This window comes from Lepidothrix coronata, unplaced genomic scaffold (genome assembly GCF_001604755.1).
Source record: "Lepidothrix coronata isolate B3197 unplaced genomic scaffold, Lepidothrix_coronata-1.0 Scaffold10, whole genome shotgun sequence".
NCBI lineage: Eukaryota > Metazoa > Chordata > Aves > Passeriformes > Pipridae > Lepidothrix > Lepidothrix coronata.
The window spans coordinates 7,089,691-7,115,467 of NW_016690190.1; the positions used below are offsets into that span (position 1 = coordinate 7,089,691).

A 25,777-nucleotide genomic window follows, 5' to 3' on the forward strand; every position below is an offset into this window, starting at 1 on the left:
GCACATTCCGTATTGCAGGTTATGTATTTAGTTACTGCCAGTGTCTAAACTTCTGACTTCTTTCTGTTTAGGGGTCCCTTCTAGCTCCTTTACCCAGGTTGTCCATTCTGCGGGAAGACGGTTTATTGTCAGCCCTGTCCCTGAGAGTCGGTTAAAAGAACAGGGCTTTTTCACCTCTGCTGTTTCTGGAGGAAGCGAAACTTCAGATATGGGTAAGTTGTCTAAACTCTTAAAACCTGATGGCTAAGACATGCTCATCAAAACTGAAGTTAGCTAGCTAAACTGTTCCTAAAGACCTCTTGAAGTACTTGGGGAAGTAAGGAACTGTCTGTGCTGGTGAGAAGTGATCATAGTTTAGGTCATATTGTGCTGGATTCTTAGCAAAAAAAATTCTGATGAGTTTTCTGCAAGACTGAAACCTTAAATTCTGTATTTTAAGGTAAGCTTGGATTTCTGTGTTTTATTTTGTTGGGTTTTTTTTTTTAGTGATGCTAAGAGGTAAATATGGTCTTAGTTTAGCCATAGACAATAATACTGTAATGAGCTTTTCCAAGTGGACTGATAATTTTATGTTCTTCCAGTTGCTGCATCTCCAGTACACGGGCCTGGAATGAATCTCTCCCACTCAGCATCATCACTGAGCTTGCAGCAAGCTTTCTCTGAGATGGGGCATGCTCAGATGACAGAGGGACCTAGTACAGCTCCTCCAGTGTTCAACCAAACAGTACCACCATTTCCACCTGCACTTTCTAGCATGGCGGGCAGTGGTGCAACTCCTGCATCTGTCGCTGCTTCTTCAATATCTGTTTCCTCCAGCACTGGTGTTTCTCTTCCAGAATCTGTTACTTTGCCTTCGGAAAATGCAGCTGTTGGAGCTGCACCAAGCACAAGTGTGCCAAGCTCTGTTTCTCCACCTCCAGCCTCACAATCTGGACAGCAATCGACTGGTGTCACTTCCAGTGTGAGCGCCCCTGCTTCTTTCTCCTTATCTACCACATCCCAGCCCGCTCAACCAGTAACTGGAGATATTGCCCCCAGTATCAGCACACCATCGTCCTTGGCACTGCCATCTACCCAGGTTCCTGGTGTCACTGGTCTTGGTGTCGTTGCACCGACTGTGACATCTCAGTCTACTCCTCAGATTGTAAGTAGTATGGCAGCACCACAGACATCCGTTGCCCTGTCTCTGGCTCAGAACGTGGCTTTGCAGCTTCCTCACCTTAGTAGCAGTGGCTCTGTGTGCAGTCTGGCAGAAACAACAGTTGTAAGTGCTCCACAGTCACTACCTGAGAGTGGGCAGTCTCTGGCTACATCGCATCCCTGCAGTGCAGCTGGTTTGTCTCTTCCAATCTCTGCACCTTTGTCATCCTCAGTAGCATCAAGCATATGTGGTTCAGTCGCTCAACCAGTGATACATCCCTTACTCGTCCCATCAGGAATTACATCAACACCTGTCCTGCCCCAGATTTCAGGTGCAACACCCATGTTGCCCCAGGTTCCCTTGCCTGGTGTCTTGCCGCAACCAGTCACTAACTTGCCTGCCGTTCAGCAGACTTTGATACACAGCCAGCCTCAACCAGCTCCGTTACCCAACCAGCCTCACGTTCACTGTCTGGAGGCTGATGCTGATGCTCAGTCTAAAGCTCCTGGTATTGATGACATAAAGACCCTGGAAGAAAAGCTACGGTCTCTCTTCAGTGAGCATGGTAATGTGGGAACAGTGCATCCTTCAGTGTCTCTGGAGACATCGCTGGTGATGGAGACGACAGTTGTTCCTGGGATACCAACCACTGCTGTTGCACCAACTAAACCCCTGACATCCATTAGCACTTGTATACCTCCAAGCAGTTTGCCTCTTGGACCAACTGGCTTGCCAGTGCTGACTCCAGCTGCCACTCCCGGGCAAGGGATCACCCCAGTGAGCTACATTTCAGCACCGAGCAGCATTGCGACATCAGTAGTGAAACCAGGGACCTCTCCTTCCAAGCCCCCCCTTAGCAGGGTACCGGTAAGAAATGCAGTGTTTGTGTGAATGTTCAGCTGTTGTAGGAAAATCGCCTTCTTGAGCAGAATCCTTGTTATAAAGCAAAATGTGTATTCAGGCAGAGGTGGCTTCATTTAATGTAGTATTGAAAGTTTTATGCTCTGGTGGTTTTCATGTATCCCAAGAGGTGTTTTGTTTTGTCCCTATCAGGGAAAAAAAGAAGTCCAGTTCTGTAGTGTGCTTCTGAGAGAGGTCTCTGGTGTCACTGTTAGTTTTTCCTAGTCCTAAACCACAAAGAGTAAAGCAACTGTGATTTGTTTTATGTGTTTATTTTTTTTCTTGATGTTACTTTTTCAAATAGAATTTTGTAGGATTGCTTTATATAGCTTTTTATCTTGTACACGATGACTAGAATGAGATGAAGTGGTTGTATAATTCACAAAGTGGTCAGGATAGCTTAGCTTTGCTTCCTGTTATTAGCCTGCTCCTTGCAGATAAGGGTAAACCTGACTGAATTTTTTTTTTAAGTCCTGTGCTGCTTATGTGGTGCCTGGATACTGTTTTCCTTTCAAATTTTAGATTTGTGAAAGCAGGATTTTGAGAAGTTTAAAAGATCTGAAACAAAACTCTTTCATTTGTTTGAATTGTGCTCTACAAGCAAACACTTTCATAAAGAGATAGTAATGACTAAGAGTAACAATTTGGGAGGTGTTGTGGAGGTTGTTACCTGCTTGCTAGCCAGATATATCAATATGTGAAATTAAACTACTTATTTTCTCTTAAATGGCGCTCCATATTGGGAGACAGCGCATTTCAGTATTTTAAACTCTTGGTAACCCTTTCCTTAAATGGAGAAGTAACTCTTAAATGAAAATAGATTGAAGAAACTTTCAGGTGTTTAACAAACCCAAAACTTTAATACTCACTTCTTTCTGTTTCTGTAGCATTGTTTTCCACTCACCAACACTTAGTGTTGGTCATCTTTAGCTGGCCTTGCTGTTAACCAGTTTCAGACCATTCAAACTGAGCTAATGCTCCCAATAACTCCATTCATTAGCAGTCATTCCCATGTACTCTTTGTATTCAAAGAAAGTAGAATATTTCTGCTGTCAAGGAGTTGGGAATATGTGCCAAGGAAGTTGGTAGGGAAATCTGGACATGAAGGCATTCATTAATACTTAAATGAAATTGAGAATTAGAAAAGAAAGATTAGAAAATAATAGAAAGTGATATCCATTCAGGAGCAGTTAAAAACTTGCTAATTGCAAACCTGTAATTAAAAAGGCTTGAGTTTAAATGTAATAAATGTTAGGGAGTTTTTGATTGTTCCTTTTAGAAAACCTACCTCCTCTTTGAAGTTTTTACTTATAACTTAGTTTGGTTTTTTTCAAAGCTTACTTTTAGTTTCACTTTCCGTGTTGTTACTTAATTTTAAGGAGCTTATTGCTTTAGTTTTCAGGGGTTTGCTAAGCTCTCTGTGTTTTATTCTGTTTGTGGCCAAGCTGTTAACTTGGACAGTTTAAATGTGTTTTGACTTGTCTTACAAATGCATTTGAAGTATGTTTTGCCTCTTATTTACAAACTAAATGATGAAGTTACCACAGCTTAAAAATTCATCATGCCTCAGAACAGGTAATATCCTTGTGTGTTTCTTAGTGTGCAAAAATGTTGAGCTAAGGCAACTTGGCCTAGTTCCTGCTGAAACATTTTTGAGAGGATAGATAAGTATGGGATGTACCTTCACCAGGCAGTTACTACTGCAGTGTGAACCATTGTTAAGTTGTGGTAACACTGCAAGCTGGAACTGGTTCTGCTGCTTGAGGCCTGGGGTAGACTTTGGGCCAGTTACCCATATCCATCAGTCACTGTCACACAAGGGCAGACAGCTGTCCAGTGCTGGAACTCACCAGGCAAACCTCACATCATGGTCAGGCCTCAAGATGACAGCTGGGAATAAGAACTGCAAATTGTGTAATGGGTCACTTAATTCCTAGAACTTCCCACTTCCCTAACAATGGAAATGACTAACTGGAATGTACTGTCTGACCTGGTGGGGAGGCTTTGATGCCTTCTTCTAACCTTTCCAGTCTCTCTAACCTCCTTTACGTAACCTGGATGACTTCTCCCTACCCAGATGCATGGCCTGGTCATCTTCTGTGGGTCATCAACACACTTCAGTTCAAAAAGTAGTGATGGATCAAAAGATGGTGTGAGAGCTCTATAAATCTGTTTCTCAACAAGTGGAGACATCCTCAGGCACTGACAGTTCCTGTTCCCAAGTCACATTGCTTGGAATAATGTGCCAGAAGCACGTAGCTTGCAGTTTCTAATGGAAAGTTAACACAGATCTGTTGTAAGGAGACTGAGTGCCTTCTTGCACCATTTATAAATTAAGCTTCTTGAAAGTTTAATTGCTTTTTGGAAGAATTATTTTAGCATTTCTTGCAGACTTGAAAGTAATATCCCCAAGATAGTTCCTGGACACAGCAGCTTGTTTAAACTGGAAATTGTGGCTGCTCAAAGGTAATCTGGATTATAAAAAGCAAACAACTTCCCCCAACTTTGTTTCCAAAATACCTAAAAACTCTGTATGCTAACTCTGCCAGGAGGAAGTCTCTACAGAAAAAAATGTTAAGGCTTCTGTTGTATGACGTGACTGACTGTAGCTTGGTATCTGATCCCTCTGTTGTTCCCTGTCTGATGGACGCGCGTTTCCTCTTCGTTATCCATAGGTGCTACCAGTAGGTTCTGAACTTCCAGCTGGCACTCCATCCAGTGAGCCGCTGCCACCTTTTCCAGGACCTTCACTAACTCAGGTGCTACACAACTTGGCAGATTGTATCTGCTGCTTTTCCTGTCGAAGAGCATGTTGCAATTAAACTCTCCATTGCATGTTATTAATGTCCTTGTTTTTCTTTTCTTTTGACTGAGTAACCCCTTTTGTGTAACTGTAGTAGCAGCCAGAGTCACTTCAGCACTGGGTATGAGCAGCCTGGTCTAGTGGGAGGTGTCCCTGCCCATGGCAGGGGGTTGGAACTAGATGATCTTGGAGGTCCCTTCCAACCCAAACCACTCTGTGGTTCTGTGTAACTTGCCCTTCAGGGTGCTGTACCCAGTGTCTGAAGTACAGGAACAGTTGATTGGTCTCAGCATTTTTTTAGTGTGTAAACCTGAACTTCAAAGGTGTTTAAGAAAAATAAAATAACACAGGTGAGTGTGTGCATAAAACTTGAACCTGTTTTCTTCTTGAAAAAAGTATAGTAGCAAAATAATACGGGAAACTATGTATTGCAATTAAATGTTTATGGAAGTGAAAAATTGCTAGCTTTGTAAATTCCTCATGGGCTCCTTGGGCTTCATTTATTTTTTTTTTTGGTGGTTGTTACTCCACTCTGATTTCACTGGGCTTTCAGATTTGAAAAGGTTTTTGAAGCTCCTGATCATATACATAATTTGAGTGTAACAGGGACTTCCCTTGCACAAATTTTGTCCTTGTGTACAATAGTTAGCTTGGATATTTTGGATGTAAATGGTAGTGCTAAGCAATAGGACAAGAGGCAATGGCAGAAACTGATGCAGAGGAAGTTCCACCTGAACATGAGGAAGAACTTCTTTACTGTGCAGGTGACCAAGCACTGTAACACATTGTCCAGAGAGTTTGTGGAGTGTCCTTCACTGGATATTCCAGGACCATCTGGACACAATCCTGTGCCGTGTGCTCTGGGACAGCCCTGCTGCAGGGAGGTGGGACCAGATGACCCACTGTGGTCCCTTCCAACCTGACCCATTGTGTGACACTGTGTGGTTTGCACAGCTGAGGCAGATGACGTCTGAAGTTGGAAGGGAAAAAGCTCATTCAACTGAGTTCTTTCACAAAAGTAACTCACTTTTACAGCTTGATCTTAAAGCCATAGGCCCTATTCCTGCCCTGTGAGTAATCAAGAAATGGGGGTATCTTCTTTCTCAAACTGAGCAAGAAGCTGCATTAATGTAGCTGAATGGCTTATGAGTTGTTAGCAAGCAACACTGGTTTCCCCCCTCCACCGGCCCTCAACTTGTAGAGGCAGAAGCTGGTTTATGTCTTTCAGTTGGTTCTCTCTGAAGCATGGTTTTGCTAAAGGAGAAACTACAACAGTTTGGTGATAATTCTTACCTGAGTTCTTGCTGTGAGCAGATATCAAATGGATCAGGAGGCAGGTGGTTTAAATCAGTCATACTAAGTTCGAAGTCCTTTTTATTTTCATTGCTTTAAACTCAGTATGTTAGTAACATTTTCCCCCAAACTCAAAAGCACTTGCAGCCGCTTCTATGACTCAAGCCACTGTGCCACTGCAAAAGGCTTCTTCCTGTAAGTCAGAGGTATTTCTGGCAGGATCTGTGGCATGGAAGAGGCACAAATATAGATCCTTTGCTTCTTGTCCTTTGCAAACAACTTAGCTAATTTCACTTCTCATTTGAACTCTGAAGGCTTGTCTAGGAGCGAGACAAAATTGGAGGAGACCAACTGGATCAAATCTAATTGACTGTTAAGAGCATTTGCTGCTATCATATAATACTATCTGGAAAATTACTGGCTTGTCTTAAAGCTGATAGGTTTGCTTTCCGTGCTGCTTCTGTCAGTAGGTCATTACTCAACTTATTTTCCTTTCCTTAGTACCAGACTCGTAATTTGCAGACAAAGTACACGTCATCTTAAGACCAGTTTTGAACAGTTTGTTCCATAGTCTTAAATACCTGTTCTATTTATTCCTTAATTGCTTTTTAAAGCGTATTTAGATTAATTTTTCAAGCTTCATTTTGGTACCCTTGTTCCATAAGGAAATCTTCATTTCCCGATCATTCTGATAGCTCTTTGTTTACTTGAAGCAAATATCTTCTTGTGAGCATAAGTGATGAGAATAATATAGTATTTCAGGTGAAATGTCCTCTTTATTTTACAGTACTGAATTAAATTAGGTCACTTGTCACTAAGCATTTGGATTTCTGAATGGAGTCATAGAAGTCTGCATCTTTTGCCTTTTTTTTTTTCTTTTAATGGAATTGGTTCTGGTTTATTGTTCTCAGGATTTTTGGTTGCGCTTTGAAACCCACAAGTCAGGAAGAATGTCATCCTGGCAACCTGTTGAAAGCATTTTTATGCTATTGTGTATCTCTAACTTTCAGTTTCTTAAAAGTGGAAAATGACCTTTTTTATGTTGCCGTGACCTCAGCTTCAGTTCTAAAAACAGATACAGACTTTTTTTTTCATATAAAAGACTTGGAAAGATTATTAATACTAAAGTTTGGATGGAAATTTCTACTCCATAGTGTCAGAATTGCAACTTAGTGGTATCTGCCAACACTTTCTTCTTTCATATGTATGCTGTGGTTATGGCCCGAATTTAATAATTTTGAGTGAATCTGAACTTTTTTTAAACTTTAAGACATTTTTAGGTAATTCTTCTCCTCTCCCCCTCAATTCAATTGGCCAAATTTGAAAAACATCTTGGATGCCAACTGAAACAGCTGGAATCTAAGTAATAAGCATATTTGAGAGAGATTCTGCCCCTCTCCTGTCCTCCTCTTCAAGCCAACCCATCCAGATAGTCTCTCTGAGGGGACTTATGGTTTCATCATTGGGTTTTTTTATTTGTTTTGTTTGTTTCGGTTTGGTTTGGGGGTTTTTGTTTGTTAGTTTTTTTGTTGGTTGGTTTTGGGTGTTTGTGTGGGGTTTGTTTGTTTGTTTTGTTTTTATTGGAAGTTAATTTTTCTGTTCTGTGTTTTTTTGTTTTCAAACAAATATGTTGCTTAAGTTGCTTCCAGTCTCTCTGTGTTATACATGTTAAATATAAAGATGTAGGAAAGGAAATGTGATAGAAATATGGAAGCCGTACTGACTGCTTTAAATTTAAGTATTAAATATGGCTGTTTCTCAAAGGTGATGTATTTTTACTGAGCTGGGACAGCTTTTTACTCTTTTCTTTCTCAGTCCCAGCAGCCACTGGAAGATCTGGATGCTCAGCTGAGAAGAACCCTTAGTCCAGAGACCGTTCCAGTGACATCTGCTCCTGCCTGTGTATGTTTGCAATGTTGGCACTTTAGTAGTCTTCAGAAACCTCAGTGTTTTCCTCAAGGTCGTGCTCTTAGGTCACTGCCTTTAATATCACCACACCAGTAGTTAGACTTTTAAAAATAAAAATGAGAAGTCATCTTCCCGTCTGTGGGACTGAGTCAACCAAAGGAGGAAAAATCTGTATGTTGCAATAGATTATGTAATTTCCTGAGGCTGTTTTTTTGGTATTAGTTCTTATTCCAGCTTTTCTGGTGATGTCATGTGTGTCACCAAGCTAGAAGGGGAAGCGACTGTGGAGTAAGGGGAAAGAGCACTAAACCAGCAGTATGTGATATGTCAGTCTTAGTTTGGGAGGGGTGTTTTAAGTGTGGATCTGAAACTTCCAAAGGCTGTGATAATGAACTTTGATACTAGATGAAGACGATGATTGACATTGTAATCTCCAAGTGGCTACTTATGCATTCCTTCTGCACAGCCAAAGGGAATGTTCTGCTACAGCCTCAGGGTTGTAAGGCCTCTAAAACCTCTTGCTGATGTTGCTTGCTTTGGAGGTTAAAAACTCTTGCATTTGTCTTTCCATGGGTCATACTTTATCTCTGCTGGAAAGGAAAGATTATGTAATATGCTGTGTGTTGGATTTGTTGGAATTCGATCAAACCATTGATTATTTTAATTTTATTTTGTTTGCCCCCTTGAACATGTAGTCTGTGCCCTCAGTAGCATCTACGACGGTTACCGGGCTGGTGTCCACAGCAACACAGTCTCTGAAGGATGGTAAGACAGCCATGATTATTTTAGATGGTTTCTCAGCATGGAGATATAATCCAGAATTGGACAGACTAGCAACTTGGAAGGTTGTAGCCTTTTTTAGCAAGTCATGCAATGGCAGTTCTTTAAGGGGATTGTATTAGTTTTTAGTAGCCAGACTGAAATTTTCCCCTGTAGGCTGGGAGAGGGGATGATACATGTGGATTGTAGTAACTCATTTAGGATTTAAAGCTGTCCAAAATGCTAAATTAAGATTCACCAAGAATCTCCACTATGCTGCTAAGGTACAGCTTGAGGACTTGAAGGAACTTTCTGTCGTGTGTGATGTTCCTGACGACAACACTAAGACTTCTCATGTAGTGTCATCACACTGTGTTCTACATGTAGGGTACCTCTCCCTAACCTGAGAGTGTTTCCTTTCTGTTCAAATAGAGAAATGAAGGTTAAACTACTAAAAATTAAGGAAGATAGTAGGAAAACCAGACTTCCTTCTGGATGCTTTAGAACAACTGAAGGTTGTCTGGATGATCAATGACTTTCAAATCTAAATGAATTCAGTTGTCAGGGTGGAATCCAAACATTTGCAAAATAGTCTGAGACTTTCCTGTCAGTATTCACCTTATTGTTTTATTTTTTGAAGTCTTCCATTTTTAAAAGAAGCTGTTAATATGGTGCTGAAATTATTTCTCAGACTATCTAATAAACACTATTTAACATGCATGTGCCTCTGAAGTTTAGTGACAAACCTTCAAAAACTCTGTAGTAAAATAAAATATACCATTTTGGTATGTTGCTGGTGTAGTATACTGTAGAACCCATTAGTCTGCAATAAAATGAGTTGGATTTTGTCTATTAAAGTTTAGAAGGTACAAGTAAACTATCTGGGAAGTTGGTTAATAAACAGAGCAAGCTGTCCAATAGAACTGATTTAAAAATAGAATGTTATTTCTCAGCTTTGTAACCTTACACTGCCAGTGCACAGAGCAACAAAACTAGGAGCTGACACCTAAGAATCCAGCTCTAAAAGCTTCAGATAGACTGCTTTAAGTAAATGTGGTTTATAGCATTTCTTCAACTTACTGCTTTTCTATTAATGAATTGTCCCCACTATTTGTGAAATGTAGGTAGTCAGTGTGGGTACTGAATTAAAATAAGCTTTTTCTTGCATAAATTTTGGTTCTGTTTTTAATTATTTGTCTATTTCACATTCCTTTTTTGAAATTAGTGTGCTTTTTTACTGTTACCTAAAAGTGCGCTTTCATCAAATACACTGAGCATGGAAGCTTTGTAGAAAAATACTTCAACTTAACATTAATAATTAACTTTTTAATATTCATATGATGCTATGAATCCAAAGGCCTGTTAGGAGTTCATGGGTAGTTGAGTTAAATTATTTGAACTCCAACTATTTCTTTTTGTTGCTTGTTTTCCTGTTAATCCCATTCTCCTTTTCCTTAGCTTCAGCATCAGGTGATGGAGAGGGCAGTGCTGTGGCTACCACAGCAGGAGCCAGTGTCCTGAAGATGGGGCGGTTTCAGGTAGGAGATGTTCAGCTCACTTGGTTGTTGATCCAGATCTTTGAGCAGTTCCTGTGCCGTGCCAGCTCAGTGTTCCTTGTGCTGGACTTCGCTGTCGGGAGAGAATGCCCACATAGAGCTTGTGAACGCTGCGTTTCATGCAGATGCTGTTTTCATTTGGGACAGAGATTGCACTAGTCTGTGCAGGTCTGGAATTGTAAATACAGTGTTTTATCATGTCAGGCTTTGGTCTTTAATATCAGCTGCTCTTTCACTAACAGTGCTGGGGTGTTCACTGTATTGTGTCCTGCTGGTGAAGGAAGCCCCATCTGAATCTGCTGTGTGTCTTGGAGTTAATCCTCCAGAATGCTCGGAAGTACTATTTTGTGTGGCAATGTGTTGTTGCCTGCAGGGAAACGGTAGCTTGCTTTGTGGCATACCAAGGAAATGAGTTATTTTCCCCTCTCAGATGTATCTTACTATTAAAGTAAATAAAAGCATGATATTAAGGAAAAACCAAAAAGTCTGCATGTTTGTATTTCTATTCTAGGTATCCGTGGCAGTGGATGATGCGCTAAAAGAGGGTGACAAACCTGAAACTAAGCCAGTGCAATTTGAAACCACCTCCAGTGATTCTTCATCTCTTTCTGGCAGTAGCCCAGAGAGTACACTGGTAAAACAGGCTGGCAGTCGGAAAAGCGGGGCTGTTGCTGGTGCTTCCTTGGATGTGGTGGATGGCATTCCTCAGACAGATCCCGAGCTGCAATTACCGGGAGATGTTGGTCAGGCTACTAAGGTTGGGCGCTTTCAGGTGACAACAACAACGGATCAAGTTGGCCGCTTCTCAGTGTCAAAGACTCAGGATGAGGTCAGCTGTGCAGAGAAAGAGCCAATGACTCTTCCTCTCTCTGTGGGCTTGGAACAAGTTGCTTCTTCAGCTGCAGCTCCGAAGAAAGAGTTGGAGTCGAGGCAGTCCCCACACATGAATGGTCCTTCCTCTGATCCGGAGGCCGCCTTCTTAAGTGGGATGGCTAAGGATTTGGATGATGGCTCAGGGAGCCCAGACTCTCTCCAGCACCTGGGATCAAAGATCAGCCTCCCTGTTCAGAGCCTTAGCAACTCATTCAACTCTTCCTACATGAGCAGTGACAACGAGTCAGATATTGAAGATGAAGACTTGAAATTGGAACTCCGTCGGTTACGGGAGAAGTAAGGCTTTTTTCTTTGTGTATAAAATAGGAATTTCCCCTATACTTTCCTATTCACAAAGAACAAAAATAGACTTCTTTAAAAGGCTCAACCTTTGCCAAGTGTCAGGAGTCATTGTCAGTGTTTATGTGGCAAGTAGGATTCTGTAGTGGGAAAGCAGTACACGGTTACAACAAAAAAGGGATATACGTATTTGCTGTGCTTAATTTCCTAACCTGTAACCTTATTGTATGTAGACTGAGAGCTGCCCTGTGGATAAGACTGCAGATGTAAGGAGGATTTGGCGTATCACTGACGTTTAGTAGTTAGTGGGAATAATGGAGTCTTGTTTGAAAATAACACACAAGTCTCTGCATTTCTAGTATGCATTTCTGGCATTTCTAATGGTTCTTCTTTTCCTAAAGAAACCTTGTGGGCTTAGAAAAAAAATTTAAAAGACAAGCAATGTGACCTACTAATTTATTTATACTGAAAGTTGAACTTTTTTTTTTTAGGGCAGCTGGCAGTTTTAAATCCTATGTATGCAACTGCTCTGAAACAAAATGTAAGGCAATACCAGTGTAGAAATCTCCAAGGCCACATGTCTCAGAAAATGAGTAATCTAGCTATTCCTGTAGCATTTTAATGCTTTTTTTGTACTTCGGCTTATCCTGGTTTTATGATTACAATGTTGGGAACTTTGTGTTTGAATTCTGGCCAGGGCTAGAGCACACTGGAAAATGGCAAGTGTTCTGCCATATGTGTTTAGTGACTATTTGTGGAAAAGATTTATTTCCTCCTTTCTTAAATGTTTACGAGAGCTTGACCAAAGAAGCACGTCAGACTTGACTGGAGGGGAGGAATTGTGTGCATTTTTGTAAGTCACTCTCTTTTGTAACGTGTTAGGCACCTTAAAGAGATCCAGGAGCTACAGAGTCGCCAGAAGCAGGAGATTGAGTCACTGTATATGAAATTGGGAAAGGCCCCACCTGCAGTAATTATTCCCCCAGCTGCACCCCTTTCAGGAAGAAGGAGACGACCTACTAAAGGAAAAAGCAGCAAATCCAGTCGTAGCAGCTCCCAGGGACATAAAAGCCCTCAGCTATCAGGTAAGACTTTCTTCAATTTTTTTTCTACGTAAAAGAGAGAAAGTACCATCTCTTATTCTTAGATCTTTGTGTGTCTGTCTTTTCATTTGAGGGGGTCTGTGTGCACTGGTTTCTCCCTGAATTTCTTTATTGTTTTTGAAATTACTTGTGCTATTTGGTAGTCTTGCTTGTGACTTTTTCAGTCCACTGAAAGATACTGTTACATGGTTCTGTAAGAGCAGTTTTAAAGTTGTGGTTTGTATTTTTTACGGATTAGTCATTGAGCTCTGACTAAGAAGAAAAGTGTAAATTTACAGTATGAGGGGAAAACTTTGTTTTTTAAAGATAAACTGTTCTTGTTCTCTCCTGAAACTGATTTTACAGAATGGGGCTGGTCTCTTCAGTCATCTGCAGAGATTTTTTTTCTACTTTAGTATCACTTAAGCGTGGTATTACTTGTGTCCTTTCAGTGTAGAAACTTAGTCACAGTCGAGGGATGTTAAAGTAGTGATATTTTTTTTTAATGGAGTTGCAGCCTCACTGTGATTACAAATTGAGAATTGGCAAGGCTTCCTTTCTGACTAAAACCATTTTTATAATAAACGAAACTCAGAAAATAGTTCTGTTTACTGATTGAATGACGTTGATGTCAGATGCTTGCTGGGTAATTGGAGATGTTTCTCAAAGCCTGTAGGATGAGCAAACAGTATTGGAGGGCCAGCACTGTGAGCAGAAATATTTATTACTGCTTCTTGCATATTCACTTCAGTAATTCCACGTCATGCTGCAGTTTCTGTGTCCAGTCACCCTGACTGTTCACTTCTGTGCTGTCATATGATATGGGAACTCTATGTGAGCACGTGACAGTGAACTAGAACAGAGTTGTCTTTAAAACTGAAGAATTTTTCTGGTCTTACTGCTTTCTTAGAAACTGGAGTAGTTCTCTCCCCCTGCCTTTCCCTGTCTTGCCTGAATTCTCATGCTTGACCAGAAGATGATACACGTTTTTTCCATTAGTAACTGTTCCAGTCAAACTTTCCTCTGTTTTTTTTTTTTTCCCCCTGTCCCTTGGGAACAATGACAGAACCTTTGAAAATGATGTGGAGAGACCAAAACAATTTGCCTTCCTTTTTTCAACTCTAGGCAATCTGTCAGCTCAAAGTGCACCATCAGTCTTGCCCCCTCAGCAGACCCTTCATCCTCCCGGCAGTGTGCCAGAGATCGGGCAGAACCATTTGTTGCAGCCCCTCAAACCTTCACCTTCCAGTGAAAATCTCTACTCTGCCTTCACCAGTGATGGTGCCCTGTCGGTACCGAGCCTTTCGGCACCGGGCCAAGGTAAGACTCTAAATGAAATTAATGTAATCAGCAATGGAAATGAGTGATCCACTTCATAACACTTGATTTTTAGTATATGGTGTAAAGCAGTTTTGGAGTCCCCAGCCTATGTGTGAAGGCTGATAAGGCTGGTTTTTGCACCTAGATTTTTAGCTGCTCACACAGGTGAAGTGTGAGGTCCTGTCTGCTGTAATGAGAGCCCCAGGAACAAAAGAGTGCAGTGGGGTGGTGGCAAGTGATGCTCTGCTGACATGTGGGAAAGGTATAGGCTGAGGGGAAGAGGAGACAGGTTGGAAATGAGAAGTTAGACTAAGGAAGGGGCAGAGCAGGTTTGGTATTAACTAAAATAGTAGGAAATTTCTGAAGAAAATTTCTGAAGACTCAGAGTCCTTCTAGACTTCCAAACTGCTTTGCCTGTTTCTGTCAGTGGAATTTTTAACAGTAAAAGGTAAAAAAAAGAAAGGCTCATGTTCTTCAATTGTGAGATAAAAAATTATCCTGGAAAGAAGAGTCAGTGTAGGAGGATGAAATGGTGGGAATAGGAAATTTTTCATTTACTCAGGTTACTCAGGTTACTTGGATCATGGATTGCTTGTTATTAGTACGTTATCAAATAATTTCTCAGGCACAGCTCTGATTTATTTGGTAGGAAGGGCTTTTTCTACTTGCCAGTCGTTAAGGGGATGACTCCTTTATTTCTCTGAACTTAGCCGTTCCAGGTTCTTTCCCCCTTGCACATCTTTTTGAAAAGCTTTGCTATAGACTGATTGATTACATCAATTCTAATGTGTGTTTTTGCTGAAACTGGAGAAGTACAGGCAGAAAATGGAAGCAGACTTTATGGAAGAATTTTCTGTAAAGGTTTTTTTAAAGAACTGTTTCAGGTATTTGGAGCTACTTGAATCATCTCCCTGTATCTAGAGTTGTGCAGTACCATTTTGGAATTGGACACTTCTGCCAGGATTTGGCTTTCCTATAGATTGCAACCTTATTGTTGGGTTATGTACTGGAGAACAACACTGCAAGCTTGGCTTAATGTCTGGAGGTGTTGGAAGGAGTCCCTTCACTCCGTATATTGTCTGTGTACTCTTTGGTCCACACTTTGAGACTTATTCTTGTGTGTCATGTTAATGCATTTCACCCTTCCAACTTCAAGTTGCTAACATCTTGTAGTGGTGTTCTGTCTCTTCTTTCTCTGTTCTTCCCGTTCTTGTTTTCTCACAGGCTGTGCGAAGTTTAACTGTGCATCTGAGAGAGTGACGTTCAAGCCTGGTGGCAGGAGGACCCGATTTCTGAGTACGCCCTGCTTGGCTCTTTGTGTGTAACACCTTTACTCCTTCCTTGTCTGTTTTTTGTTTTGTCTTTTTGGTTTCTGTTTCTGCTGCTTGGATCTGTTTCATGCAGCCCATTCTCATCCACCACCTTGTATTCCCTCCCATGCCATGGCTCAGCTGAGCTGCTCTTAGCACGCCTTTAGAAGTTTGGGTTCTCATGTCAGGTATTCTCTGTTGTTAAACTCATGATCACAAGCTCTCATTTTCTCTAAGAACCTTTAGTGGAAACTTTCAGGACAGGTCAGTGAAGTGACACAAGCTGGGGAGAGTTAGCAAGGTACAGGTGCATGGGCATTTTATTTTGGCCTGCCTCAGTAATTTTTCTTCAGCATACGTTAGGTGGCAGGAGACTTGTAGGGGAGGTAATCTTTGTACTGAAAGAGTGAGGAATATTTGTTTTTCAAATTATGCCTTTGCTGGACACTGCAGTAACTGGTGGGGGGAATATGTTGCCCTCCTCCAGCAGTGTGCCCACAGTGCAAGTTGGACAAGCTTCCGCATGTCCTCGGCACCAGTGCTGATGACAGTGCAGAGCATTGATGCCACCTGTAGGCAGTTAGCACTGACTTCTTCTGATAATCAGCAGATGGATAACTAAAGCTGGAAGCACTGAGGGTTTTAAAAATAATTAGAGGATATTTCCAGGCAAACTCAAAAGATCCTTACCTACTAATGGGCCCAGATTTAGAAATTTTTACTGGGAATTGGACATATATTAAATGTGCAACAAATAGCAGTGAAAATGGTAAATAGACATTTATTTAAGTAGATATCTTCAGACATTCTGTCTCAGGAGTTACCTTGCGGCTCTTTTCAGAATCCTTTCATTTGTGCTTACGTTAGGCCAGACTTACAAGAGAGCCTCAAACTTCTGATGTGGCTGAAATAACAATACGCTTGAGCTGCTGATGTGATGCTTTTTATTGGGAGTGCTGCAACACTTCCTATGCTGCTTCTGCAGTCTAGACCCTTTAAATGCCCGACATTTGTTTCCCACCCTCTGGAATGACCTGATATGAGAAAGCTTTAAGTGCTGTGAAGAGACCTTCAGTCGCTGCTCTGCATGGCAGTACCACACATCTGCACCATCTGTCTCGCTACGGTCGGCAGTGGCACAGCTGAGCCAGAGCTGTGTGTGGGAACTGGGCCTGGCCTTCTGCAGAGACAGCTGCAATGCAACCAGCTCCATCCTCCTGAGAAAGGGAGGGAGTCAGAGGGAGGGGAGACTTGTTACTAAGCTGTTGAGTTTTGCGATGATAATTCTATCCCGCTTCATTGGATTTGGGATATAAGCACTAATGGTAGTTCATTTTTCAAATTGAGCATCTTTAAATGTTTTTGCTTGGTATATTAATGTGCAGATGTGGACTGACATCTGCAATGTCAAAATTTATGGTTCTTTTCTTGGAAGAAGTTAAATTCTTACCAAAGCTAACTTTTAAAAATTATCTGTAGTCCGGCCTGTCCTCTTTTTGGGTAGGGAATATGAGGAACAGCCAGTCTGTCTCTAAAACTGGCAATGAATTAAATATATCAGAGTATAATTTACTTACAAGACCTTGACTACAAATTGACTGTCATTTAGCTAGAAGAGTACTTTTGCATGTGTGTCTCCTACTTTTGGGACTGGTGCTGAGGGAAACAGATTCCTGTTGAAAAGAGTGTTGTAGCTGTCCTGTAAAAGCAGGTAATACTTGGCATGGCACAGCTTGGCCTGGCACTTGGCTTACTGCAGGTTGCTTGTTTCCTGGAGTCTTGTCCTTGAAATGCTGTTGCAGACTGCTGTGGAGAGTGACAACTGGAGAAGATGCTGGGTTAGAACCAGCGGTCTTGAGGAAACAGTGCAGTGATTGATGCTTTTAACTGTGCAGCTGGAGAAACAGAGTGGTACAGCTTGGCAGGGAATGTCTGAACTGTTCTCACACATCTGATAAAATAGGGTGACAAACTAAGAGCACTTGACCTATCAAATAAATCTTTCTTATGTTGCTGGTCAAACTTTGATAGTTGTAAAATGCTTTGTACATCCTGACAAAAATGGAAGATGTACTTGCTTTTCCTTTTCTGATAAGAACCAGTTGTGACCTTAATGTCTCCTGACATTCTTCACTATAGTTTGGGAATTATGAAGAATAAATATAGGAGGCTGGGCCTCTTTTCTTTCTGAAAGTACAACTGATTAAACCATCAGACCAGTCTTTGGGTTTCTGCTAGAATGTCCTAGTAGTGACTGCAAGAGCCCTGCTGTGCTGTGTTCTCTGTTTCTCACCAAGCTTTTTGTAATGCTTCCTGATACTAAACGTTTCTCACTGTTTCTCTTATCTTTAACAAATTACTCTCTCTTTGTGCTTCAGGGAAGATGGTGAAAAAAGTCTGTCCTTGCAACCAGCTCTGTAGTAATTATCTTATCTCTGTTATCTCCGATTGCTGACTGTAAAGCTATTCATCAGCTTTTCCTGGTCACTGAAGCCCTATGTCCCTGACTCTGTCTCCAGCACAGCATCTGTCTGTCTGTGTTATGCCCTCTGATGTGTACTCTGTCATTAGTATATTGAGTAGTCAGGCTGCTGCTCTTGCAGCCCAGTGGAGGCAGGCAGAACCTCACCTTCACTGTGGAGCTCTGCCCATCGCTAACAAGAGCAGCTTTAGTGTCAGGGTCAGTTGCTCACTGTAATGTGCTAGAGTTGTACCACAGAGCAGCTGCTTTGTTTGGGATTTAATGGGGCTTGTCACCTCAGTGATGGATCCAATTGCAGACACTTCTTCAACATTTCAAAAGCATAAGAGAGTAGAGATCTCTAGTGTGTCTCCCAAAGCAAGAGATGTTTAGAAGCCTGTGTGTGCTCATGTCATTTAAGACTGTTTTAAAGGTGTCTTTTGACTGGTTTTTAATGGGGGGGGGGAATAAAAGGGCTGAATGAAGGCATGTAGGTAGTGGGCTGGGGAGAGAGGAGCCTGTTTCACTTGAGATCCTCCATGTCAGAGCAGAACTGGGGACGGCTGCTGTGACCGAGCAGGAATGTGGGGGGTTGTTTCCACTGAATGCTACAAATTGAAGCACTTCCTTTTCAGACTCTTCTGGATGGCAGTTTCTACAGGCAGTGACTGTGGAAGAGCTAAAATGGGAAATTCCTGAGAAGTCCTTTTTTGAATTGACATTACATGAGAGCTTTAGTAATTGTGTTGCTCAGCTATGATGCTCTAACCTGGTATATCTGTGACTTGAGATGGGAGCTCCCTAACAAAATGACTTTTGCAGACAAAGCTCTCTCAGCCTCCCACCTTTCTCACACTGAACCAATCCATTTCTTTTGAAAACACTTAAACTTTCCAAACTGATCTTTCATATCTTCAGCTGAACACACTGTAGCATGTGCTTTGATTAGTTCTCTCCCTTCCGTGGCCTGAGGAACCTCTCCAGTGTAGGTCCAGGATCCAGTGTACTTAGTGATTGAAGTGGAAATGTGAAATATCAAAAGCAGATGCTGGCCATCGGGAAGAGGATGAGAGCAAGTGTGTCAATCCCTGCATGAACTCTCATGGTGGAATGTGATGATTACTGGTTTTGGCAGCGTTCCCCCTCCCCCAAGTACTTTCTCGCTTTTACCTCATTTGTCTTTAATTTCACCTTTCACATTGTTGCTCTTATTAAATAATTGCATTCAGAGCCCTTTCCACATGATGCATGCTTCAGGTTCTTGTTACTTCACTGCAGACTTTCCTTGCACCGTACAATGTGTTCCTGCTGCTCTTCATCCGTGCTGCAGCCACACTCCCTGCTCAGGGAACCTTATTCTTCCCTTTTCGTGTGTACTGTTGCATGCCTGCCCCTAACAACTGCTGCCCCACCTGGGGGCACCCAGACTGGGAGCCACTTCCGTGCTTGAGCTGGGACTGGTGGGATGGATACGTATCCTTCCCTCCTCAGCACTACTAGAGGCAGTAACACTTTGTTTATTTGTCCTGCATAGTAAGTACCTCACCTTCCTAATTCACTCCTCGATACGAAACATTCCTGCAGAGGTTTGGAACCAGTTCTTTCTTTGATACAGCAGTTGCAAGGAATGTGGCTGATAGCCAGGGACAGTGGAACAGACGAAGGGAGCTGTCAGGCAAGAGACAGCGATGCCACCATTTGGCCTTTGCAGTAGAGACGTGATGTTCATTGCTGGCATTTCTGGTGCTCCACTTTTAAATCGGTTTTCCTCTCAGAAATGCCTGCCATAAATGCAGGTTTTCATGGATTTCCCAGCTGCAGTCTCCAGAGGGAGCAAGTAGAAATGTTTGAGGATCTTTAGGCACCAAGTAGGTGAGGATGTGTGCTTGCAAGCAGTGCTGGCTTTAGCACTGCTGATGCTGATTTTGTTGTTGAGTGTGCCCTAGTGGTTAACCAGCACTTCCACGTCTGTAAATGAGGATGCTTTGCAATATTGCTGGGAATTTAGGATTCTGCGCCATATGCAATTTCTTTGATTCCTATTATGAGGTCTGCCTTTGAAAAACTGAAATTTGAGTGCAGTTTGTTGTTTATAAGTGAGGCTATCTAAAACAAAGCTTCTAGAGTGCTTTTCCCCCCACAGGATAATGTTCAACAAGCTTTCCAGCAGAACCGAAACCTGGTATTTATTTGAAGGGGTTTTGTGTTCTTGCAGTGAATAGAAAAACTTGTCAAAGCTTATCTGAGGAAGTAGTCTCACTCCTGCCTTCTTTAAGCTGTGTTAGTTGTTTGCATCTGAAATGCTTATTCTTCTGACATAGGAAATCTGAACATAATGGCAAAAAAATGCTTTCAGAGGCAAAAAGCAAAATTTAATGCGGTGCAGACTTCCCCTGCTGATCCTGGCTGTTTGGTGGATTAAGACAGCCCCATCTGGTTATCCTCAAGAACATAAGTATGGCAGCTATTGGAAACAACAGTTGCTGTTTCTTACTCTGTCTCTTTTTTGTGTGTATGTAAACTGGGTGAATTTTTCTCTTCATTTTACAAAGTGGAGATAATTTGCTACAGAGCAGCTGGCAATGCTGATTTTACTGCTCCTTATTCAGCATCCAGCATTGTCCCCCAAGGTGGAATTGACCTGTGCCAATAGTGGTTGCTACTAATTAAAAGGTTTAGGATGAGAGAGCAATGTGCCTCATGTACTGTGATTCAGTGCTGAAATCTAATGTCCTTTTTCCTCTACAAAGACCTGTAGGCTGCTACCATTCCCCTTTTAAGATGACCACTTGCAGCACTTCTAGCAAAATAAACATATCTATGAAATACTCTCGATCTGAGAAAATGCCTGTAGGAGTCCTTGTAGTTCCCACTTCAGTGTGTCCTGGAATCAAAACTTAGAATTAATCTGCATGGCATTTTAACTGGCTCTCTATTGGTGTACCATTACCACAGTTATTTCATGCACGAGAGGAAGATGATCTTTAACCTTAGTTTTGATTCCCGGTTTTTGTATTTGTAGGGACCAGCAGCACTAACACAGTCGGGGCTGCAGTGAACAGCCAAGCCCCCCAGACCCAGCCCACTGCTATCGCCTCGAGCCGGAAAGGGACTTTCACAGATGACCTGCACAAGCTGGTCGATAACTGGGCCCGGGATGCCATGAACCTGTCTGGCAAGAAAGTTGGCAAAGGGCATAGTAGTTATGAGGTAAGATGTGATCCATGAGCATTTGTGGTGGGAAGCTGTGGGGTTGTTGCTGTGGCTTCAAACACGGCTGGAGCACAACTGCTGTGCAGCTGGGACAAGTGCTCTGGGAAACTGTGAGCTGACTCCTTCTGTGCAGGATGTATCTCCTGCTCTGGAAGGGAAGGGGGTAACTGAAGAGGAGGGGGCCATGGCTTGTCCTTGTAAACACTCACTGGGAACAGCCTGTGGACCGAGGGGTGGACTGGTGGTTTTTAAGCACAGTTACGTAACTTCTCTTGGTGGTTGGGTTTTCTTTCAGGCCCCTGGAATGGCAAGAAAATTCTCGGCACCAGGTCAGCTCTGTATCTCTATGACATCTTCCCTGGGTGCTACGCCCATCCCTGCAGCATCAGCTACCTCTTTAGGTCCCTTCACAAAGCCTATATGCCCTCCGCAGCCGTACGGTTATCCAGCAGCGTCTTTCCCCGCTCCGTGGAGTGGGGCGGGCGGTCCAGCACAGCCACCGCTCGGCCAGTTCCAGCCCGTAGGTGCCGCCTCTTTGCAAAGCTTCAACATCAGCAGTTTGCAGAAGTCGGTCAGCAACCCTCCTGGCTCCAACCTGCGGACCACTTAGCCCTGCTCGGAGACCACGCTGGCGAGACCTCGGGACAGGACGTGGGGAGGGAAACGGGGCCCTGTATCAACTACTAGTGCTGCAATGAACTGGTAGCTTGCCAGACTGGGAATGAATTTATCTTTTCCAACCATTGCTGTCAACTCTCTGTAAAGGGGGTTTCCCCACACACTTGGAAGGGGGAGGAGGATGATCAGCATCCTTGTGATGGGACAGTGCTTTTCACCGAGGGGGTCCTGCTCTTGTGTGGAACAAGAGCTGTGAAGAGGAGTCATGGGGTCAGTTAATACAGTCTTGCTGTAAATTTTTTCTCTGGTTTGAAGCTGAATCCACATGTGTTGAGGTGGGAGAGCTGAACCCTAGCATGAGGCTTTAGCATGCTTCTCGCCTCTCCCTGAAGAACCAAGATCAGGAAAAAAGCTGTCCAAATTCCCCTCCTCTCCCTCTCCCCGGTCAATCATATCTGGCTCTGAAAAGATGGGGCACACAAATGGACTTGCAGTGCAGCCCGTGCTTGATAGGTCATTACTGCTTTAAGTAAGATATTAACAGCTTTGACTGCAGCATTAGAGCAATTTAAATTGTTAAAAAAAAAATTTAAAAGTTCCCTGCGGACATGTACTTACCATCAGTTTTGATGTGGAAACACTGTGATATATAAATGTTGTTGGACAACAGTAGTTTAAAAATGAGTGGAATATAGAGGGTTAAAAAGTTAAAAAGAAAAAATGGGAAAAAAAGCTAGCTATATCCTTATACTTATTGGAGACACTTTAACTTTTTCCTTTGTATTTTCATTGTATTAGATAAATAAATGTGAATGTAAAATTGTATAAATTAATGTACTTGAATACTTGTCTGTTCTCCCAGTATGCTTGCTGGATATTTTAGTGCCTTGGACTTCTATTGCTTCTGCAGTTTAGCGTCGTCTTCCCAGCAGACCCCAGGTGGGCTGAGGGCATGTTCAGTGAGGGGTGGCTTTGTTTGTACCCAGCGCCCGGGACGCTCCGGGTCCCGGTGCCGCTCGGAGTAGGTGTGTGGAGGGGGAAGTCATTGAGGCCGCGGGTTGGAACAACGTTCTGTGTGTCGGGGAAGCTTGTCCAGGCGGGCAGATCTGAAGTTGCTGGTGTGACAGGGGCCAGGTGGGGGAGGGACGGAGGGTTGCGGGTGAAGCTAAAACGAGACTAACCAATATTGTCTGTGGCGGCAGGAGGTCTGGATCAGAAGCGGAGAGAGGATGGGGAGAACGTGTATCTTTGGGAAAGGCCCAACTTAAGGTGCAGTTTGACTCCACCTGCGAAGTGGTAAAGATGTTTGGTCAGGATGTGGATTGAGGGAGAGGTGCCATTGCTCGTTGGGTTTGTCTGCTGGGATTGCTTTTCTTACCTTTTTTTTTTTTTTTTTTTTTTTTTTTTTTTTTTTTTTTTTTTTTTTGAAAAAAAAAAAAAAAAAAAAAAAAAAAAAAAAAAAAAAAAAAATTTTTTTTTTTTTTTTTTTTTTTTTTTTTTTTTTTTTTTTTTTTTTTGTAAAATTCATTTAAGCCAGGAACAGACTGTCCTGGTGCAACGTCCATTGCCGGCAATGGATGTACTTGAAACAGCCGGCATCAAGAAGTTTCCTCTGTCTGTCTTGGAGGATTTACAATTTTGTTCACTCTTAACAAATTTCAAGCTGGTACCAGGACTGTCACTATCTGTCACCTCTTAGTACCTATACTGTATCTTCTGCTTTGGTCATTCTCCCTTTATATATTTAAGAAATACTGGTTTCCTCTTCAAAGTCAAAATAATACCTGCCAGTATTTATGTAGTGCTGCAAAAAGCTGTGAAGGATGAGAGTTCTGCTTCCCAGTGCTTGGGAGCAGCTCACCAGTATCCTGGAAGCTGGTGCACCACCAGGGATGTTACTTGCCCACACTGTTTTCTAGGAGCGCTGTTCCTCCTCCCCCGGAGCCTTATTAGGGAGTTTTTGTGTCTGTGGATGTTCTCACTTTTACAAAGAAATGTGTGAGGTCCGTTCCGTTCCTGTCGCTTGTTTTACAGCAGTTTTGGCAGCAGGGCCAGGCTGGAGAGGAGCCGCTCTGGGCCCTGAGGCCGGTTGGTTCTGTGTAGCAGGTGCAGGCTGGAGCTGCAGGGGGAGAGAGAGGAGGCTCAAGGGGTGTGTTGGAAGGGCGGAGGGCAGCGTCCCGGCGGCTGAGGCAGAACGGGAACACCTGCTCCTCCATCTGCAGGGATAGATGCAGAGGAGTCTCTTGGGCATGGCCAATGGAAACGGGAGCGGTGACAAACCTGAGGCAGTAATGAGACAAGGGGAATATTCATGGCATTGGAACTGGTCAGCTGGATGCAGCACGTGGTTATTTAAATTTGATCTAATAAGTTTTGAGGTCGTTTTTTCACTTAATGTTATGCAAGAACTGGTTTTATTTACCATTGATTTTCTTTTTTTTTTTTTCCCCCTCCCTCCCTCTCCTCCTGTGGATGAATAACTGAAGTCTAGAGGAATAAACTAATGCTACTGAACTGTTAAATTATTTTGTTTAATATTACACTTTGAGTATCTTTTTCCACATAAAATCTGTTTCTGAATTACAAGCGTTTTCTTTACATTATTTAACAATGTACACTGTAAAAAATAAAAATAAAAAAAAATAAAATGAATTGAAACTTGGGGCTTCCCTGGCCGTAGTTAGTCGTATGTTTTGCACTAAACCCAGGCACTGCGCTTCTCGTACGACTGCGCCCTGTGCTCCAGTTTGTCACCTTTGCCAACTGTTGAATGAAGCCACTCAAATAAACCAAACCTGCTTTTGTTGAGCTGCGGGATTTCTTGTTGAAAAGCAGGTTCCAGCCCTTCCATCCTCTTCCTGCAGTGATGGAACTGTTACCCAGTTTGTCAGTTTATCACAGGAAAGTACAAGAAACCCAATTTAATGGGACCCTTCACTTCTCAAAAGCAGTGACCAGTCACGAGCCTTTGGCCTTTAATAGGACACTCCAAAGCAAGGTACTACAAGGAATAATTTGTAGAATGAATCTTTAGGAGAGGAGTGGCCTGAGGGAGTGGGAGGGAGAAGCTGTGCAGGATAATGGATCAGCTGTGGGACTGCCTTTATGGCTGGGAATGTCACAGACTTGCCAAACACCCTCAGCTCTGACAGACAAGAACTTGGTGGCTCCCCTGTCGGAAGCACAGGTGGAGAGAGCATCGCTGGTGAGGTCCTGTGCTTGGTTTTGGCAGTGAAGCAAGAGTGGAGAGCGCTGCAAGGGAGGGGGGAGAGCCCTTCCTGGGGACTCTCCCTCTGTTGGCTCCCCTGCCCTCTGCTCTGGGGTGGACAGGAGCAGGGATGTGCACCTGTGGGGCTGGGGAGAAGGAACTCGCTGAGCTCTATAACAGGAATTCAATCCTTAGATTTGTGGAAATGCTTCACAGGGTCGTTCTCAACTATAGACTTGCAGGAATTTAGTATTTCTAAACACTAATTGCTGCTGCATTTCTTTCCATTTTAAGAGCAGCTTCTGTTATGACTCATGCTGCGCAAGGCCTCAAAGGGAAAAAAGCTCCAAGTTTTCCTGCCCTTTTCAAAGGGACCAATCCTGAGAGGCTCCTTGTGATGATCTCTCTTAGAGGAGGCACAGCTACACTGGCACTGTTTCCAGAGTCAAGAAAGCTGAGGCAGTTACGTTTATATGAGACTTTTGAATGTTTTTCATTGTAAAAGTGTGGAGCGGCTTTGAATTCAGTAATTCTGAATGTCTGCACGTTGCCTTCCTTCCTAGCAGGTATATGGTTTCAGCAGCGAGTGCATGACTCAAACATGTGGAATGTGTTTCTTCCCTGAGCTGTTCCGAAGGCAGCACTGAATTGGCAAGAAATGAGTACGGTGAAATGTGCAACTTGTTTTTAGATATAATCTATTACCATTAATTACAGCTTGTCCTGTCTTTCTGTGCTGTTCCTTGTCCTGTTGAGGAGGTAAGTGGACAGTAGAGGATATTTAAGGGGAAAGGACTGATTAAGTGGTAAAGGCACTGTAGGAGGAATAGGAATAAATGCTGGATGTTTCAAATGTGTTTACATTTAGACAGAGCAGTGATGGCAAAGCACAGGAATAGGGTCCTGTTTCAAGCCTGATGTTGATGTCAGGGTTGGACTAATCCCAGGGTTTATGTAAATTTTCCTGGTCCAGCTGTAAATTCCAGTCACACGGTATCATCCTCTTTACTTCCAGCACTGCAGGTGGGAATT

At 42.7% G+C, this 25,777-nt stretch overlaps 1 protein-coding gene across 1 annotated transcript in view; it reads left to right on the forward strand.

The window, feature by feature from the left end:
• WNK1 (WNK lysine deficient protein kinase 1) overlaps window positions 1-22,362 on the forward strand; it is a 99,483-nt gene extending 77,121 nt beyond the window's left edge. The window contains 11 exon segments of the mRNA XM_017804630.1: window positions 72-212; window positions 582-2,008; window positions 4,717-4,800; window positions 7,953-8,039; window positions 8,741-8,810; window positions 10,263-10,342; window positions 10,872-11,530; window positions 12,416-12,618; window positions 13,741-13,935; window positions 20,729-20,916; window positions 21,215-22,362. Of these exon segments, the coding sequence (XP_017660119.1) occupies window positions 72-212; window positions 582-2,008; window positions 4,717-4,800; window positions 7,953-8,039; window positions 8,741-8,810; window positions 10,263-10,342; window positions 10,872-11,530; window positions 12,416-12,618; window positions 13,741-13,935; window positions 20,729-20,916; window positions 21,215-21,529 (3,449 nt within the window). The 3' untranslated portion in view covers window positions 21,530-22,362.
• The last annotated feature ends 3,415 nt before the right edge of the window (window positions 22,363-25,777 follow it).